The 18295-nt window shown below is 39.9% G+C and overlaps 1 protein-coding gene across 1 annotated transcript in view; it reads right to left on the bottom strand.

The window, feature by feature from the left end:
* SNX24 (sorting nexin 24) overlaps window positions 1–18044 on the bottom strand; it is an 85654-nt gene extending 67610 nt beyond the window's left edge. Inside the window, exon 1 of the mRNA XM_084225086.1 lies at window positions 17932–18044. Within this exon, the coding sequence (XP_084081212.1) occupies window positions 17932–17991 (60 nt within the window). The 5' untranslated portion in view covers window positions 17992–18044. The remainder of the gene's footprint in view (window positions 1–17931) is intronic.
* Between the last annotated feature and the right edge of the window lie 251 nt (window positions 18045–18295).

Genomic DNA, 18295 nt, shown 5'->3' with positions numbered 1-18295 from the left:
TAGAGAGATTTTATTTTTGGGAGCCATATTTAAATATTTACAGTGTTACACAAAGGAGAATAAAAAGAAAAAAAAAAAAAGGAACCAACAGTGACATGTTATAAAACATTTAAGAAGCCTGTAACTCAGCTATTTTTTGCCCCAAACTATATAGTGAACTTTTCTATTGTTTTCACTGAAATACTGAGTACTACAGTAAAGTATAAATTCAGACATTATTCCAACAAAAGAAATACAACAAAACCATTGAGGTTAAAAGAACTTCAAAGTCACGGAATTCAAGAAATAATCCTATCCATGTACAATTTAATCAATCCCACTGGGGTTGCCTCAAGTGATAATTAAAAAATTACTCAAGATCTTTGCATTATTCATCAAGCAAGTGATCTACCATTGTTGTGGTTGGTCTTGCTCATGTTTGATCCCAGGCCTTGTAAGTGCCCTCTAAACACAAAACTGAGCCAAACACCAAGCTGAGCGGAGCAGTTCATTCGCTGAAGAGAAGGGATGTCATCCAGAGGGACCTTCACGGGCTTGACAAGTTGAGCCCATACAAATGTCATGAAATTCAACCTGGCCAAGTGCAAACATGGGTTGGGTTAACCCTAAGTATCAACACAGGCTAGAGTATGAATGGGTTGAGAGCAGCCCAGCAGAAAAGGATTTGGGCTACTGGTGAATGAAAAGTTGGGCACGATGCAGCAATGTGGGCTCACAGCCCAGAGAGCCAACTGCATTCTGGGCAGCATGAAAAGCAGCATGGTCAGCGGGGAGAAGGAGGAGATTTTCCCTCTCTGCTCTAATGAGATTTCACCTGAAGTGCTTGGGACCTTAGTAACATTAAAGACATGGATCTGTTGGAGCAAGTCAAGAGAAGGGACACAGAATTGACAAGACAGCTGAAACATCCCTGCTGTGACGAGTTGTAAAGGAAAATAGTTGTGGCTGTTCAGTGCAAGATGAGAAGGGTTCAGGGAGACTTTGTGGCCTTCCAGTACATAATGGGGCTTACAGGGAAGATGGAGACAGGCTAATTTTTACCGAGGTTTGTAGTGATAGGACAAGTGGCAACGTTTACTCATAAATTAAGAGGGTAGATTTAGACTGGAAACAAGGAAGAGTTTTTTTATGATGAGGGTGGTGAGACACTGGAACAGGTTGACCAGAGAAGCTGGGGATATGCCACCACTGAAAGTGCCAAAAGGTCAGGCTGAATCTAACCAGGAACATGATCTAGTGAAAGGGGTCCATGTCCATGGTAAAGAGTAGGTAATTTTTAAATCCAGTCTTTCCAATCCAAACAACTTCATGATTCTATGCAAGAATACATTTTACATTTCCAAGCTGTCTATTCCAGAAAAGGGCTCCAAGTCTATTGGGAGACTCATTTCCCTTCCTGTGGTAGTAAAAAGTAGTGCAATGCCAAGCCAGCTTCACTACCAAACATACTACCAGGACAGAAGGCTATCTGATCTAACCACCACTTTTTACCTGTTTTACTCTTAAACCCCATACCTCTGTACAGCAGTGCAAAGCTATGGTTTTACTGCATGAGTACAAAACCAAATTTGGCTGACTTGGAGATTTCCCTCTTCAGCTGTTTTTCCGAGTATGCTCTCATGGCACCTTGTCTCATCTGCTCTCCACTAGTAGGTAAGCAGTCCACGCATGCACAGAGCTCTCAGATTAAAAACACCTAGAAAGAAGTTAGTCAGTAATCAAAGTGAAATCTTGTATCTCTAGAGCTTGCAGGATCCAGCACTGGGGCCTCTGAAAGGCTGACAGTCAATACATGCCCACTTACCTGGTATCAAACGTGCATTCTCTGGGGAATGAAAAATTAGTTCTCAACGCTCTTCTGCAAGTCTGCTCACAATTTGTATGGAATTATGTTTTACTGTCTACAAACAAGAAATTAAAAACTTTTGTAATGCAGGAGGTAAAAATGGGTTTATAACTGGGGAGTCATTAAATGTTGACTCGTGTTGCCTACTTATCATGCTGCTCAGCATGATTCCACCCTGTTACTTTGAGAAGCATAGAAATAGCCTATTTGAGCTATGAGGAGTAAAAAAAAAAATCACTGTAATCATATTCCTTGTCAGGGACCATGATTCTTGCATACTAGGGATATTTAAATCACTTATCATCAAACCCCGACTAATGAGAAAGACAGCAGTGAAATATGAGAGGTTTCTATTTAGTGTTCAGGACAGTGGCACATCACCATACTGCTGCGCATCCAATATTTCGCATCAAGCCTTCTGTTTTTAAGTACTATTCTTGCTGAAACTGCAGAAGATTTTTTGATGATTTCCATGGTGTGAAGGGTGAAAAGCTACATCTACACATGAGCAATAAACAGATTACATACATCAAGAATTAAGTGAAGCTGAACTACCTGTGTATGTCCTTGGCTAAGAGTAGCAAGAGAGAACTAGAATGGCAAGTGGCAGAGCAGTATTCTTTGCTCTGACTTTGACTTCTGACAAGGCACAAGATCACATCATGGAATGGATCATAGCAGTGCCTAAAAGAAAGCACATGAGAACAAGCAAACAAGAACTTACTACTGAGAAGCATCACAGCATGCCTCCTGCACCAGAGCAGAGACAAGGTCTGCATTACCGTTGAACATGCAAGAAACGGAGATAATGCTGATGTTTGGGCAAACACTGGCAAAGCAACAACTCTTCCCATGAAATTAAAAATAGTATATAATTCATTAATCAAATGAAAGACTAGGTGATACCTACAGCAATTTCCCCACATAAGGTATATAATTTGGCAAAAAATTGTTGCCCTACAAATCCCTCTGAAATAATATTTTAAAAATACAATTTTTTTCATCAGGTCCTGAAAATACTTAGGAGTAAATGGCAAAAATTGCTTGCTCTTCTGTTATTTCTGTCATTTAGTAAACCTGAAGAGCCTTCTAACTTGTACAGTCTATCTTCATACCCTTCAAATGAGACAAGATTGAGGTGAAACATATCTGTGAGCAGGACAGGGATTAGAGACTCAGACCTCTGACTGGACTCCTAATCCTCCTGTCCCCACACTGCTTTTTGCTTCATAGCTAAGCCACCAATCTAGTCACCTCTTAAAACACCACACATCCAGCAATTTAAATACTTAGACAGTTTTCATTTGGTGATAAATACTATAAACAGGAAGAAGCATACTGACTGAAGTAAGAATAGCACTGAATTTTTGCATTTTCTTGACTAGCTTATAGAGAGAGATGTCAGCCCTGATGTTCTGCACCTCCCTGCATTGCTATGTACATTTACAATTATGGAACCAGATACATACTAGCACAAAAGCAGGAAAAATACCAAACACAAATGTTTTGTTGAATAATATTAGCTAAAAATGGGGAATTCTTACCTCCCAGGAAGATCCTGAAAAAGGCTTACTTGGGCAATTAACAAATTACATTTTTTCTCAGGCGTGAAGAATCAGAGTTGGAAAAGTTCATTATTGTTTCAGCAACTGTTCCATTACGAGATGCTTCCACATTCCTCAGGAAAAGAGACAGAACTACTCTGTGTGGACTCTTATATATGAGTTTTAGAAAGCAAAAGAATTTGTAAGAGATAAAAGATTAGGACTTAGATACAAACAACATTTTTGAAATTATGCAAAGGATGACAGCCAAGTGTTAATGGGTGGCTCACAAAAAGGATCCTGAAGTGTAATCTGGCTCTATATTTCTTGGAGTTACCTGGCTCTTCCTGCTGTCTCCAAGCTGTACTTCTTACCAACTGTACTTCTTACTCTTAACAGAAGCCAGTTAAGCTTACTCTTAACTGTAAGCCTCATACAGACCAAGTTTCCTGCTCCTGAAGAGTGTTCTGGTGCTGTAGTATCTTTAGGATTTGGGATCATTTCATAATTAGCCCTGTACTTTTGGTGGATAGGACAGATAACTGTGCAGCAGAAGACCACAACACTGTCAATATACAGAACAACTGCCTCTGTTATTCAACAGCTTTTTGTTGCTAGGGATAGTCATGTGGCTCCTACCCACTGTTTTGTTTTCAATCTAAAGAGCTCCTGATCTAAAGAGCTCCTTCACATTGATCAGAGATCCAGAAAGCAATGTAACTTGTTCTAAGTGCTCCTACACTGCCTTTTTTTATCCACAATTTTTCTCATTCACTCATGTTTCTTAGCAAGCACTACTTAAAACTGGACACAGTACTCCTTAGTATATACTCACTTAGTATACACTTCACATCACTGACCTTTTTGTTATGTTCATCTTTTGAAACCCCAATTGGCATTTGTCTTGTGACATGGCCACCTTGCGATGCATGATAACCCCCAGATCCTTTCAGGAATATCTATTGCTTAATCTTTTGGATGTTACTCCACGTAACTGATTTTTTTTTTATAAATATAACACTTGACACCAGTTCCTATTGAGTTAGCACCTCATTTTCCTTTCTTAAATAAACTTTCCAACTTATGAAAATTATTTTAAACTCTACTCTTGCTCTCCAGCATGATCACAGCCACTTCCACCTTGGTGTCAATGGCAAACTTAAATAAGTACATTCTCATTCTATCATTCATATCGCTAAAACATCAAGTCATACTCGAACTCAAACAGACCCTTCAGCAATACAACCCAACAAATCCTTCCAATGCTGACACATGCATGTGCTTCTGCATATCTGCACCCACAAACATGTGTGTGCATGTCCATCTACATTCTGAGTACAAGAATATTACACTGACCGCAATACTTTGCTGGATTTGATGTTGGTGTAGAGGCAACTGATTTAGGTTGCCTTCTGTACAAACAAAGCCTATGAACACAGCATGCTCACTGGACTTAACTAACTTGCACACTCCACAACCATCCCTAGGAAATCAGGCAGAGAAGTTTTACTGATGCACAGTAAGCATACACAAAGTCTAGCACACTGTAAAAATCTATGTTCTTTTAAGATGTCATCCTACAAAAAACTCCACCAAGAAATAAAAGCAAAAAGAAATAAAAGCAAAAAAATGCTTTCAAAAGTTAATATCAAGCTTAAAAAGAAACTTTACTTCTTTTTTCTTTTTTACTTCTTTTTCACCATTCATACTGAATGGTGATATTCTGGTCATAACACAGAACTACTCTGAGGAATTGTATAAAACAACATGATTTTTCTGAACATATTCAGAAGAAAAAGGGAAAAATAAATGTAGGCTCATTTTAAAATTTTGCTTAGCTACGCAAAGCTGCTAAGCAAATGTGGAAGTTACTGCAGAAAAGAAAGTGGCAGACTTGCGCAGACTTGCTAGCGGGGTGCTCAGAGTTACACTGCTGTCAATAAGTCTCCCGGTAAACATAAGAAGAAATAGTTTGTGCTGAAGCATTTTTACAAATTCCTCAGAGATACCTTAAATATTAATAAGAACATATTTTAAAACAGTCTTTTAATTATTAATGTGTGTGCACGTATACTATATTAATGTACAACTGAATAAAGTCTGCTCTTCCCACAAGAGCCACAAGAGTCACTTCAAGGTGTGGGGATTTTTTTTTTTTTTTTTGGGGGGGGGGAGGGAAAGGGTTTTTTTTATTGTTGGTTTGGTTTTTTTGGGGTTTTTTTGTTGACTTTGTGTTTTGTTGGGTTTTTTGTTGTTGTTGTTGTCTCTCCAGAGAAATCCTTGTTAACCCAAACGAACATGTTCAAACTAACAAAATCCAGTGATCTGGCAGTTTTTAAGAACCGATTACTGACATGGTTTTGAATGTTTCTTAGATGAAATCACTAACTAACACCTTCACATTAATCGATTGGTGTCAGCAGAATTCTGGAGAGCTATGCTGCAGGCTCCAACACCAAAGTAGTAATCAATTAAGGAAGTCAGCTGAAAAAAATGATGCAAAGATCAGAGTTGTCAATGGCAAAATAATCTCATCTCAGTAGTGTCAAAGGAAGAGTAAAAAAATGCCACATACTTACTTCACAGTGTAAGAAAACAACTTCAAACAAAGATTTAGTAATCAAATCGTTGTCAAATAAATATATTAATTAAAATCTATGAAGAAATTCTTCAGGAATTTATACTTTGGGCCATATTTATATAATTTTATAAAATATACATGTTAGTATAAATTGCACAAGCCTTTTAAAAGATTTTTATGGTAGTATATAATATACTTGCTAAAAAAACCAGGGATTTTTATTTAGAGAGTACTAATACTTAAAACAAATAATAAAAAGGTAAACACCGAGACAAATATATATCCAGTTTACTTCTTCAAAATGAATTAACATTTTTACACATTTACACACTTTTTGAATAGAGACAAAAAAGCCACTGGTTTTCTGCTGTATCCTCTCATCCATAAATAAGTCTGAAGCACAAATAACCCTGCTTTGCTGAGCTGCTAAGTTCTTGGACCTGCTGAGTTAGCAAGGATGTCCACAGCAAGGTGCTGAGAAGGGCAGTGTTAAATACCATTCAAAATAGGGTTCTCATTTCTCCATACTCTTTGTTTGGCTATCACCATCATGAGGGCCTCCACCAAACTACATGCCATAGAAAGCTACCTGACACAATCTGTAGTGCATTCTTTACCTTCCACAAGCAAACCATCAGAATCTATTAAAATTACTTTACGCCGATAGCACTAGAGACATGACAAATCACAGGCCAAGAGTCAGATACCAAAGAATGTGTCTCAGGGCGTTGGGGCCAGGCCCATTTGCAAGCAAATGATATTGTGCGAAGCTGGCATGCTCAGTGCATGACAAACTGATGCAATTTCAGTACTGTCGGAGAAGCTGGGTGAGATTTCTCTGATGCTGGCTATGGTTAGTGTACAGAATTGTGCAGAGTTCCCAGATTTGAATCACTTGGGGCCTGAAAGGGCTTCACTTGACAAGCCACAAATAATTACACTACACTCTTTCTATTGTACTCTATTACTTTGCCTCTTATCTCTATGCTTTGAGCACTCATGAACAAGCAAGGTCGCTTCTATTTTGACCATGATGCAACAAAACATTGTTCTTTTGTGATATGATAAATAAAACACAGCCCTGCAGACTAAACATTTTTATCAGGTCCATTTTCCACTTTTATAAGCAACAACAACTTTGGGAGCTTGTTAGAAGAGTGGAGGTTGGAAATAACCATGCAGGAAAGTTCATGAGCTTTTCACTTAGGAGTGTGATATAGCTATCTCGTTATTGTAAAAACTCATTTGAGCAATAGGGCATTAAGTTCTTAGCCTGTAACAGATAACAGTTGTATCTGTGATTACTTTAAGCAGGTTTTTACCCCCTTTCAAATCAGCAATTTTTGACAATTTACAGTAGCAAAAAAAAAGCTTTGAATGTGCAGCATGTTACCATTTCTTTCCCACACACCAAACACACTTCAAAACTAACCTTTTCTTTATCACTTCACAAAATGTATTATTTAAATACTAAGTCAATTAGGAAAGTTTTGTGTTAGTGATATTATCCTGGCCACTGCATTCAAGGAAAGTAATGCTAACATTCACAATTTATAAAAAAAAAAAACCAACAAAAAAAGCAAGGAAAATAAAAAGCAAACAGCAATGACTTTCATGATTTAAGTAACTAACTTCAAGTCATCTTTTCTTAGTACACAGAACAATTTATTTCAGGAGAAATTTCCTTCTTTCTCCCACTGGCTAGCCAAAAAAAAAAATCACTCTTTTAATTTAAAGTTCTATACTATGAACTAGATGGTACCAGGTTTCTTCACCCTTAAAACTCTGTTTAGAGGTTTTCTAAAGCTGCAATTATGTAACTGTAATAACAAGCCAGGAAAGGAAAAATTCAAATATGAAGACTAAATGTATGTAGAGAAAAAATTATTCTAAAAAGAACCCTCATACTGCTTTTGATCCCCATTATCATATTCTCCTTATTTTCCAGATAAACACATAGTAGCAAGTAGGTAGCAAAAGATAAAATGTTAAAAGACTTCTTAGCTGCAAGCACTGAACTTCTAACAAAGTATATTTTCCTACTTTGCCTCTAATTCAGGCCAACATCAGGACTGGTTATTTGAGAGAAGAAAATTACTACCCCAAAAATAACATGCTCATCAAGCTCTTACTGAATTGTTTCAAAAAATATTGTCTTCCTCTTCCCCAATGGCAAAAGGAATCCATGGCAAAACTTGGATATCTGATATTGAAACATTTCTAACAAGGGAAGGTAAAACCAAAATTAAGAATGGATTTTGATAGAGAGGACAAATATGAAAAGGAAATTAATAAATAAAAAACCCCAACAAAACCCACCAACCCTCCTTCCCCCAAAAAACAAACACTAAACCTAACAAAACAAAAAAAATCCACCCCAAACTCAACCATATTTCAGAATCTACTTGAACTTTCTAGTCACCGCGTCAGAGGCAATGGTGCAAAAATACTATTCCTACCAATCACACAGTCACATCCACATTCTGAACACTCAGCAAAGGAAAGGCCTTTAACATTTCTATTCAACACCAAAAATAGATATTGCCACTAATTACTGACTTTTTATGCTCTCTCACTAGAACGTAAACCTGGAAGGGAGGTCTTTGACTTTCAGTGAGAGAATGAATCTCTAATTAGAAAACAGTTTTCAAATGTTATCCATCGTGTTTGTAAGAATGAAGCATTTCAAAATTTTATAGGAAGTATGTCATCACAGGAGATAATTTTTCTTAAAATTTGGAACGAATAAGAAAAATAGGCTAATATATTTTCTGATTCTGTAATGACATAACTTGCAAATCCAATGTGGATGTGCATTTTTTCTTGAATATCCATTTCTTCACATATTTAAAGTAAAGCTAATATTTTTATTACATTCCCTGACATTACCATAAATTTACTAGTCCATTAATTTACTATTAAACTGAAGACATATTCCCTTTTTTCTTTCTCCACATCTTAAAAGAACAAGAAAGTCAGACTGTAATCACCATCACAGCTCAGCTGCAAAGAAAACACATGATCAGTCCTATTCCTGGTAAGTGCCTGATTACTAAATAAAGAGTAGAGAAGGGAATCTATACACAAAGAAAGAGTCCTGTGCAAAACCAGAAGTAGAGGCAGTTAGCTGTATTTCTCAACACATATGGTCCTTTTTCATAAAAGCAGTGTATTGTCATCAATGCAGACTTGCTGCTGAACAATTGATTATTTCATTACCTAATCAAGACTTTGTTTATCCTTTGGTAAAAGATTACAAGGAAAGCTTTAGATTTCATTATTTTCCAATCTGAAGATACTGCAGCACTTGAATACCTTCTGCTCTGGTATAAAAAGGGGGTCCATTTTTAAAAAACTAATCAATTACAGGAGAGACAAGATACATAAAAAATAAAAGAATGAAAATTGGTAATTCAAGGTAACCTAGTGGGACAGAAGATTTTCACAGAAGTTTTACACTGTTTACACTCTGTTAAAGAATTAAGTATTCAAAGAGTAAGAATATCTTTTTTGATATGCAATGCTTTTCACAGCATCTCATCAGGAAACAACTATTATCAAGTGGATGCAACTCCTTTCAAGAGTGACTTTGGAAACTCTGTGTAGCATGTACATCATTCCACAACTGTCTCACAGAGGCCCTGGACTGAACTGGGTCCCACAAACATCTAAATAAATAATACACTAGATGGAGGTTCCAGTGGAGGTTTGGCTGTCACTTCTCATAAATTACTTAGAATCACCAGTACCCTACACTGAGAGCAAATTCAACATCCAAAATCATCTTCTCAGATTTCCTACGTATATACTCCTAGAACCAAAGGTTTTTTTTGAACGAGAGGTGGAGCTCTCACTGCACCAACAGAGGAGGAATGAGAAGAAACATACTTTGTTTTGAACCTGGCATGGATATGGGCTCCTTACTCATGGTATATTCCTTCTGTCTCATCTTATTTCAATGCCTGAAAGTATCCAAGCCTGTCTGCTGTGCCCCAACCACTTTATTAAAAAAAAAAAAAACAAAAAACAAATAACCAAGATTCTACAACATTTATTGGTTTATGAAATGCAAAATTTATAACACAATATATAGGTTGAAATAATAATTTTAAAAAGACTGTTTACAGGAAGAGGGTATTTATGCTCTAGCTCTAAGACTTATCATGACACCTCAGAATAAGTTTATTAACAGAAACATATACTTCTTTAGTTTTCTATTAAAAATACAACGCCACTTTCAAAGGGAACAACAACACGTCTACTTTTCTTTAAAATCCTCTCACAGAACATTCTCCAAATTGCTGTTTTTGTCTTCCCCAAGCCACAAAAACTTCAGGCTTATAGAAAACAGAAAATGAAAAGTTGATACAATTTCTCATATAACTCCTGTAAACACAAAAATATAATGGCTACTGATAACAAGAGTATTCATAATACAGTGGCTTGAAAGCCCTCATTAGCACACTTCCATGGTGCATACCAAAACAAAGTATTTCCACTCTACCCAAATGCAACACTGAAGTTATCCCACCAAGCACTCTGCACAGAAGCACCTCTCCCATAACAATGGTGACTATCAATTAAACCTGGAATTAATCATATCCAGTGCTGAAAAATTCAAAGACCAATGAAAAATGCATTGAAGTAAGAAAAAGGGAGAAATCTATTCTATTTTTCCCTCATGTTGTATTTTAAGGCCTGGTGTGTTCTCACTCCTGGCTAGTGAAGAATGTACTATGTACTTGTTTAACCATACCTTTGTGGACAAGATCTTGCAATTATCATGACTTGATGCTATCTGGAAACATCACCAGGAGCAGTTAAGCATAATCCTCTGATGAAATAATTCCACTGATAATATTACATTTTTACCAAAATCTTGTCACCAATACCTCCCAAAGATACAGTGGAATTCAAATACATCTTTATTGTGATGCATGTCTGAATGCCCTGCTACCTCCAATCTTTCTGAAAATGTAAATTCCTCATTTAAACTGCAAACCAGTGGATATTGGGAGATGAATGGATAATACATGCTTTGCAGTTGTAGTGTACTGATAGAATGTGTCAACTTTTGCTCTTTCAGATGGAAAATTGATAGAGGCAATCACGCTGCTGCTTCTCTACTCAGCTGTCAACCCTCACATGACAAATAAAGCAAAAGGTATTTCCTGCTCAGAGAAATCTTACATGGCCCTTTCCAATAAGATTCTATGACTGTGAATCAGGGGCCTTCAGGCAATTGACCAGCAATTGGAGATCACTGGAGCTACGCGTTTCTGTCTAATCTGTCCACAGCTCTAACTGATCGCTGTATATAAATTCAGCCAGTTTTCGCTTTGGCTTTACCTTTTCCTGTTTTCTTCTTTAGCTGCCATCGTATGCACTGCAAAATTCTTTGTGTCTTACTTTACACTCTTCAAGTTCCCACTGCATACCAAATGGTCAGTTTCATGCCACTGACAAAGTCTGTCAAACTGGAAAACTGACTGGAGGAAAGAAATTTAATCACCACTGCTGACAAATGCAGAAGTTATTCACTAAAATAAAATAGGAAAAAAAGATATTTTTAGAAACAGCAACATGGCTTAAATTACCTAGTCTATTTCCTCCCCTAATATGCTCCACCTTCATTGGAACATCAAACCCACAAAAACCAATGATCAAAATAGCATTTTTCTGACATTACAGAATCATTGACATCTTTTATCGTCTTCACCATCCCTGTAGGAGAGAAATGCATCCTTCCAGACCTACCCTGACTCCTTTGTAGAGAAACCAGGACATTTGAAAACCCTCTAAGAAGACACTAAGACTGTAGGACTAATTAGATCTAATAGATTGAATACTTCTGTTTAACTTCCTTGAACTTGGAGTGACTGCTGTGTCACTGATTGCAAGCTGTGACACAAGGTTAATACGTGGTGAGCTTTCAAAAGCCCAACTGGTATGCAAGCGGTCTTCATGCTGGTAAATTTCATATTCAAGGCACTCAAAATCTGTTCAGATTTTTTAAAACTACCAAGTTTACACAGTCTAGAAAAGTGCAAGTGAAGGGGCTAGAACACTAATACTTTGAAATCTTTTTACAAAAACTCATAATTACTCCTGCTATACTTTATAATTTAAAAAATGAATAAATATTGCCCCTTTATAACCTGCTATAGTGGCTTATTCTAGGCTTTCATGGAAAAATTACTAAAAACTTCCTTTTTTGACTCTATGTACATTATTTTAACAGCAAAGAATGCTGAAATACATAAACTATACCAAACTTTAGATCCTTGTGATTTTATACTTCCATAAAGAGAAGTACAGCCTTGTAATTAAACTGCTGCTGCCATGGAGGTAAAGCCAATGAACTTTCAAAAAACCCACATTAGTTTATGCTCTTACATGTCAGATGTTGCTTCTACAATTGCAACTCCAGGACCAATTTGGAGAGTCGTATTGGAAGTGTTAATTAAAAATGCAGTAAGCACTTGTGTCAGTCAAGTATGCCCTCTGCTCTACAACACATTTAAATGTATGTCACCTTGACCTGCAATATACCACTGTAAAATTTTTTTGGTCAATATAAATCAAATGTACACTAATTTATTCAGTAAGTTTCCTGGGATCTGAATCAACATTAGAAATCTAACTAGTATTTATTATTCTGTTATTGACAAAGGGAGCATATTTAAATGACAACAAGAACACGTGGGTGTCATTTCGAAGTTGAATTGTTCTCTAGGGACATCCTTAGTAAGCGCCTACATTTAAAGGTCATTCACTGCCAAATTATGAACAACTGTTGCATTTATTAGCACAGGCTCAATAGTTTAGAAGCTAGTGTCATCAATTTAAACTGACAATGAAATTTAATTGTCCACCAAGAAAACTGACATTTCCCATATTCTGTGTTTCATCATTTTATGTACACTCCAAACAGAACTGGAACAAGTACAAGTTTACTCTGGGGTCTTTGGGTTTTTTTGTGTAACAGATGAGGGAAAAGATTTCAAGACTTTCAAGACTTTCCAAATTTTATATCTGGCACAGTGCTTTAGAAAAGCTGAGCCCCTGAAACAAACACTTTTCAAAGAACTGTTTCCCACTTACTTTATTGACAGAACCCAATCTCAAGCATTGTATAATAATATTTTTCTCTAATTTTTCTTTCTAATTTTTTACACCCCTAGTATTTTATTTCCCTGGTCAAGACCTCCCTTTCTATTTCATAATTTCACTGTAGTTTTCCTTCTGAAGCTAGACAGAAATTTCCACTTTCTCTGGCAAGTCATTTTCCTCCCTTTCCACAGAACTGATGGATCTCTGGCCATTACACTTTCCAAGTGCTAGCCACACCAGGGAAGAAAATAAAATAATCTAAAACAACAGGCTTAAGCTGAAAACAAACCAATAAGTTGGTAATGAATTCCCATAAAGAAAAGGACAAATACTGCTTTTGTGTCCTTTTCTTTCCAGAAAGTAAGAACACACAGTAGCAGCCTACATCCAGGGGAACTGAATTTGGTTCTGCTGAAGATAAGGAACTAGAAACACAGGGATGTCAGGGAAGCATGCTATGGTTGCAATGCAGAGCCACCATAGAGAGGAACAACTCTCCCTTCAGTCCTTCATTTCATGCAGGTCATCACCATCACTGTTTCTATCAAAGACATTAGGACAACCATCACCACTCCTCTCAGAAAACCATCCTTGCTGCTGCATGTCTGCAATGGCCCCGGCAGTCACAGTGCAGAAGGCACCCTCTGTAACCCCCTGGCATGTGACTGGGCTGGTGGGCAGTCTGCAAGTCAGCAATCTTCTATCCGCTTCCATCATCCTTTTCTGCTATTCTCAGTTGCATAAGCTCTGATAGTTCCTTGTTCCAGCTACTCCAGTCCAACAAAACACTTTCATTTTGAGCAAGTTAGCACTTGTGGGAAAGACAACAGTAAAATTATCAACTTTTTGAAGTGGTACTTCTGTGATCACAGAATTGTGTAATAGTTTGGGTAGGAAGGGACTTTTAAAAGTCCCTAATCCACCATCTAATCCACTCCTTCTGCAATGAGCAGGGACATCTTCATCTAAGTCAGGTTGCTGAGAGTCCCATCCAGACTGGCCTTAAACGTTTCCAGGGACGGGCCATTTGAAACCTCTCTGAGCAACCTGTGCAGGGCTTCCCTATGCTCACTGTAAAAGCTGTGATCCTTACGTCTAATCTGAATCTACCCTCTTATAGTTTAAAAGCACTCTCCTTGTTCCACTGAAAAAGACCTACTGCAAAGCCGGTCCTCACCTATCTTAAAAGCCCTGTTTATTGCAAAAATGGAGCACCAGAATCCTCTCTTCTCCAGGCTGGACACACGAACTCTCTTAGCCTTTCCTCACTGAAAGAGGAAAGCAGAGGTGCTCCATGCCTCTGAATAATTTTTTGTGGCCTTTTTCTGGACTGATTCCAACAGTTCTCTTTCTTATGCGAGGGACCCCAGAGCTGGATGCAGCAGACCCCTTCCAATTGGGGTCTCACCAGAGCAGAGGGGCAGAATCCCCTCCTCCACCCTGCTGCCCACACTGCTTTGGATGCAGCCCAGCACACATTTGGCTTTCCAGGCTGTGAGTGCCCATGTCTGGGTCATGTCCAGCCTCTCATCCACCAGCACTCCCAAGTCCTTCTCACAGGGCTGCTCTCGATCCTTTCATCACCCAGCCTGGACTGATAACAGAGGTTGTCCAAACCCAGGTGCAGCACCTTGCACTTGGCCTTTCTGAATCTCATAAGGTCCCACAGACACGCTTCTGGAGCTTATGCAGGTCCCTCTGGATGGCATCCTGTCTTCAGTAGAGTCACCACACCACTCAGCTTGGTGTCATCTGCAAATTTGCTGAGGGTACACTTGTTCCTTTTGTCTATGTTATTGAAGATATTAAATCATACCAGCCCCAGTGCCCTGAGGGCACCGCTTGCCACTGACATCCACTGGGACTCTGAGCCATTGCCCTCTGGATGTCATGCTCCAACAAATTCTTGTCCATCTAACAGCTGATCTGCAGAATCCATATCTGTCCAATTTCGAGAGAAGGAGGTTATGGGGGACCATGTCAAAGGCCTTACTGAAGTCCAGGTAAGTGACACCTGCAGCCCTTCCCTTACGCACTGATGTAGCCACTCCATCACAGAAGGCCACCAGGCTGGTCGGGCAGCACTCACCCTTGGTGCAGCTGTCCTGGCTCCCTGTGCTCCCCGTGCCTTAGCAGAGCTTCTAGCAGGATCTGCCCCATGATCTTCCCAGGCACGGAGGTAACACTGACAGGTCGGTAGTCTGAAAGGTCCTCCTTTCTCTGCTCTTTAAAGATGGGAACTCCTTTTTCCAGTCACCTGGGATTTCATATGAGTTTTAAATATCGAGGAGAGTGGCTTGGCAACCACATCAGCCTACTCCCTCAGGACTCTGGCATGCATCTCATCAGCATCCATAGTCTTAGGTATGTCCAGGTTCTTCATGACCCTTATCATCTCTTACAACTTATTTCCCCATTCCCTGCCTTGCAGTCCATCCATTCAAGAACTGTGGGAAAAAGAGACCCACAAATGAAGACTGAAGCAAAAAAAGTTAAGTAGCTCAGCCTTTTCTTGTCTTTTGTTACCAGTTTGCCAGTAGTGCTCATTAGGAATACACTTTCTTTGACCTTTAAACCACACTGTTTTAAATGCTAATATTGTAAAGCTGCTGATGAAAACTAACATAAAGGGGATTGTCTGTATAATATCATAGCTAGTACAGAGCAATGGTAAGCTTTGACTGACCTCAGTTTTGCTGTAAGGAGGACATATAATACACCTCTTTGGATTTCTGTACTTGGAACAATACTTATGCAAATTATTTATATAATCACAAACTGGCAATTAGACTGGCATAAGTTTTTCTCATGAATAGTCCATAAGCCCTTTAAAACACAAAGAAAAGACACAATGTTATTATCAGGGCAGTTTTTCATATCCTCTCCTAATAAGCATGCCCAACTCAGATAAACTTTAGCTACAATTCCTCATACAGTTTCATGGTCAGCATAAAGTATGATCATGTTTCATATGGGATGTAGAATAGAATGCCCTCACCTGACTAAAATGGCAAAATAATCATGCAAGAAAAACGACCAAAATCTACTGAACTACAGCAACTTCCAGATCCATGAAACTGATGCACCACCAGTAAATGATTCAAGAGGAAAAGTGCTGTAACAATCAACAGTATTGTCAGAGAGCATGTTTGCTCTCTGGATCATTTTCCTGGAAGACTCCTAGAATCATATAGTTTAATTTCTGATTTCTTTGAAGCTTACACAGCTTAACATTTATGAAATTTAAAAAACCCATATCCTCTAGATAGCAGGAGTCATAGAAAGTATTACATTTAAAGAAATAGAAACTCACGAAACCCAAAGACTAAAAATAAACATTAATATGAAAAATCCTACTTGTGCAACATGCACATCTTAGAAATCACTCTGTCATTTCAACTATCCTGCTCAACTAGGATGTGGTGGAATCAATCTGTGCTATTGTAATTACACTCAATCATATTCAAAATGTTTGAAAGCCAAGTCCCCAAAACCACACAGGTGGCTTGTAGAGTCACTTACATTTAAGTTCATCCAAGAGGCAAAAGTATTAATGCTTCTGTACTCCCACATTAACACAAATAAAGTGGTTTACCTTTTGCAAGGCCTGCAAACACCTGCTAGTAGTGTGTTGGGTATAAATAATATACAGCATTAAGCATAAGGAAGATGAACTTGCTTCATGGAACTATGCCTACCTACATGGATTGACCTTCTAGAAGTTCTACAGGATTCACTTTTTTTTTTTCCTAAGCTACTAAATGAATTTATTTAATAGAGGAAGCAAGCTTTGAATATCCACTTTCAGATAAATACCTTGGGTTTTGGTTCACCTGTCTCCATCCAGTATCATGTGAATGTGCTACTGTCCAACAGTTTTGTGAGGTGGGAAAACTACTGAGAACAAAAAGAACCTCTAAAAACTGTGCAACTAACCTGCCTGTTTAAGGAGAGCCAGTTATACAGCTGTCTACCCAGGATAGTGTCCAGGCAAGTTTTGAGAACCTGCAAAGATGGAGACTTCACAGTCCTCTGGCCAACTTATGCCAGTGCTCGATCACCCTCATGATAACAAACCAGCCATGTCTTATGTTTAAAGAGCGTTCCCTGTGTTCTGGTGTTTGCCTACTGCCACCTCTCCTGTCACTGGGCACCAACACGAAGAGTCTGGCCCCCTCACTCTGGCTATTCAGATCATCTGTACCTATGGAAAAGATGCCCCTGCCCCTTTTCTTCTCGAGGATGAGCAGTCCCGGCTCTCTGAGCCTTTCCACATGCAAGGGATACTCCAGCCCCTCCACCGTGTTTGGCCCTGCACGGGACCTGGACCCCGCAGGGCGGAGCGGCGAGGGAGCAGCTGCCTCCCCTGCCTTGCCACTCACGCTGCACCCGCCACTGTCGCTGCTGCCCCGCAGAACAGCGCCCGTGTGAGGCAGCAGGTGTCCGGCGGGCTGAGGCCATCCTTCCCGTGCTGAGCGGGCCAGAGCAGGGATGGGCTGCGCTGGGTAGGGCACGGCTCCGTCCAGGCCCGGACAAGGAGGACACGGCTAGGGTGTACAGAGCAGGACTGGGATGGCTCTACAGGACACGGTTAGCAGGGCGGGGCAAGAGCCGGGCAGAGATGGGGAGAGGGCAAGGCTGGGCAGAGCTGGAGAAGGCTGGCTAGGCAAGGACGGGCTGCGCTGGGCAGGGCAAGGCTGGGCAGGGCAGGTCGGGGCTGGCCTGGGCACGGAGGGCAGGACGGCCCCGGCACGTTGATGTCTGCCCAGCGCCCCAGCACAGCCCCCGCTAGCTGCCGGCACATGGCCTCCCCGAGCGCGGGCGTGCCCCGCCCCGGCGCACCTCACCGTGTATCCCCGCTCCAGCTCGCTCTCCTCGTATCGGAAGGACGGGATGAACACCTCCATGCCGGCTCTCCTCAGCGCGGCGGCAGCCCCGCCGCCATCTGCGCGCTCGTCACGTGACCATGCGACACGTGACAGGGGCGGGGCGGGAGCCGGGCTCGGCCCCGCCCCCGCGGCCCTCGCGCTGCCGGGGTGAGGCGGGAGAGCTTTCCTCTGGAAAAAGCGTGCTTTAAAACAAACGGCGCTCGACAATGTGGGCTTCTGGTTCAGCCAGAGCTGAGCTCTACTGCGGAGCGCACAAAAAGCGGAGGGGAAAAGAAAATAGCTTCCAGAGGGATGAATTTATGCAGTCCTAAATTCACACTGC

The sequence above is a fragment of the Fringilla coelebs genome (assembly GCF_963513975.1).
Source record: "Fringilla coelebs genome assembly, chromosome: Z".
In the NCBI taxonomy this organism is placed as follows: domain Eukaryota; kingdom Metazoa; phylum Chordata; class Aves; order Passeriformes; family Fringillidae; genus Fringilla; species Fringilla coelebs.
The sequence above is the reverse complement of the archived record's forward strand: the minus strand, read 5'-3'. Positions and strand labels throughout refer to the sequence as shown.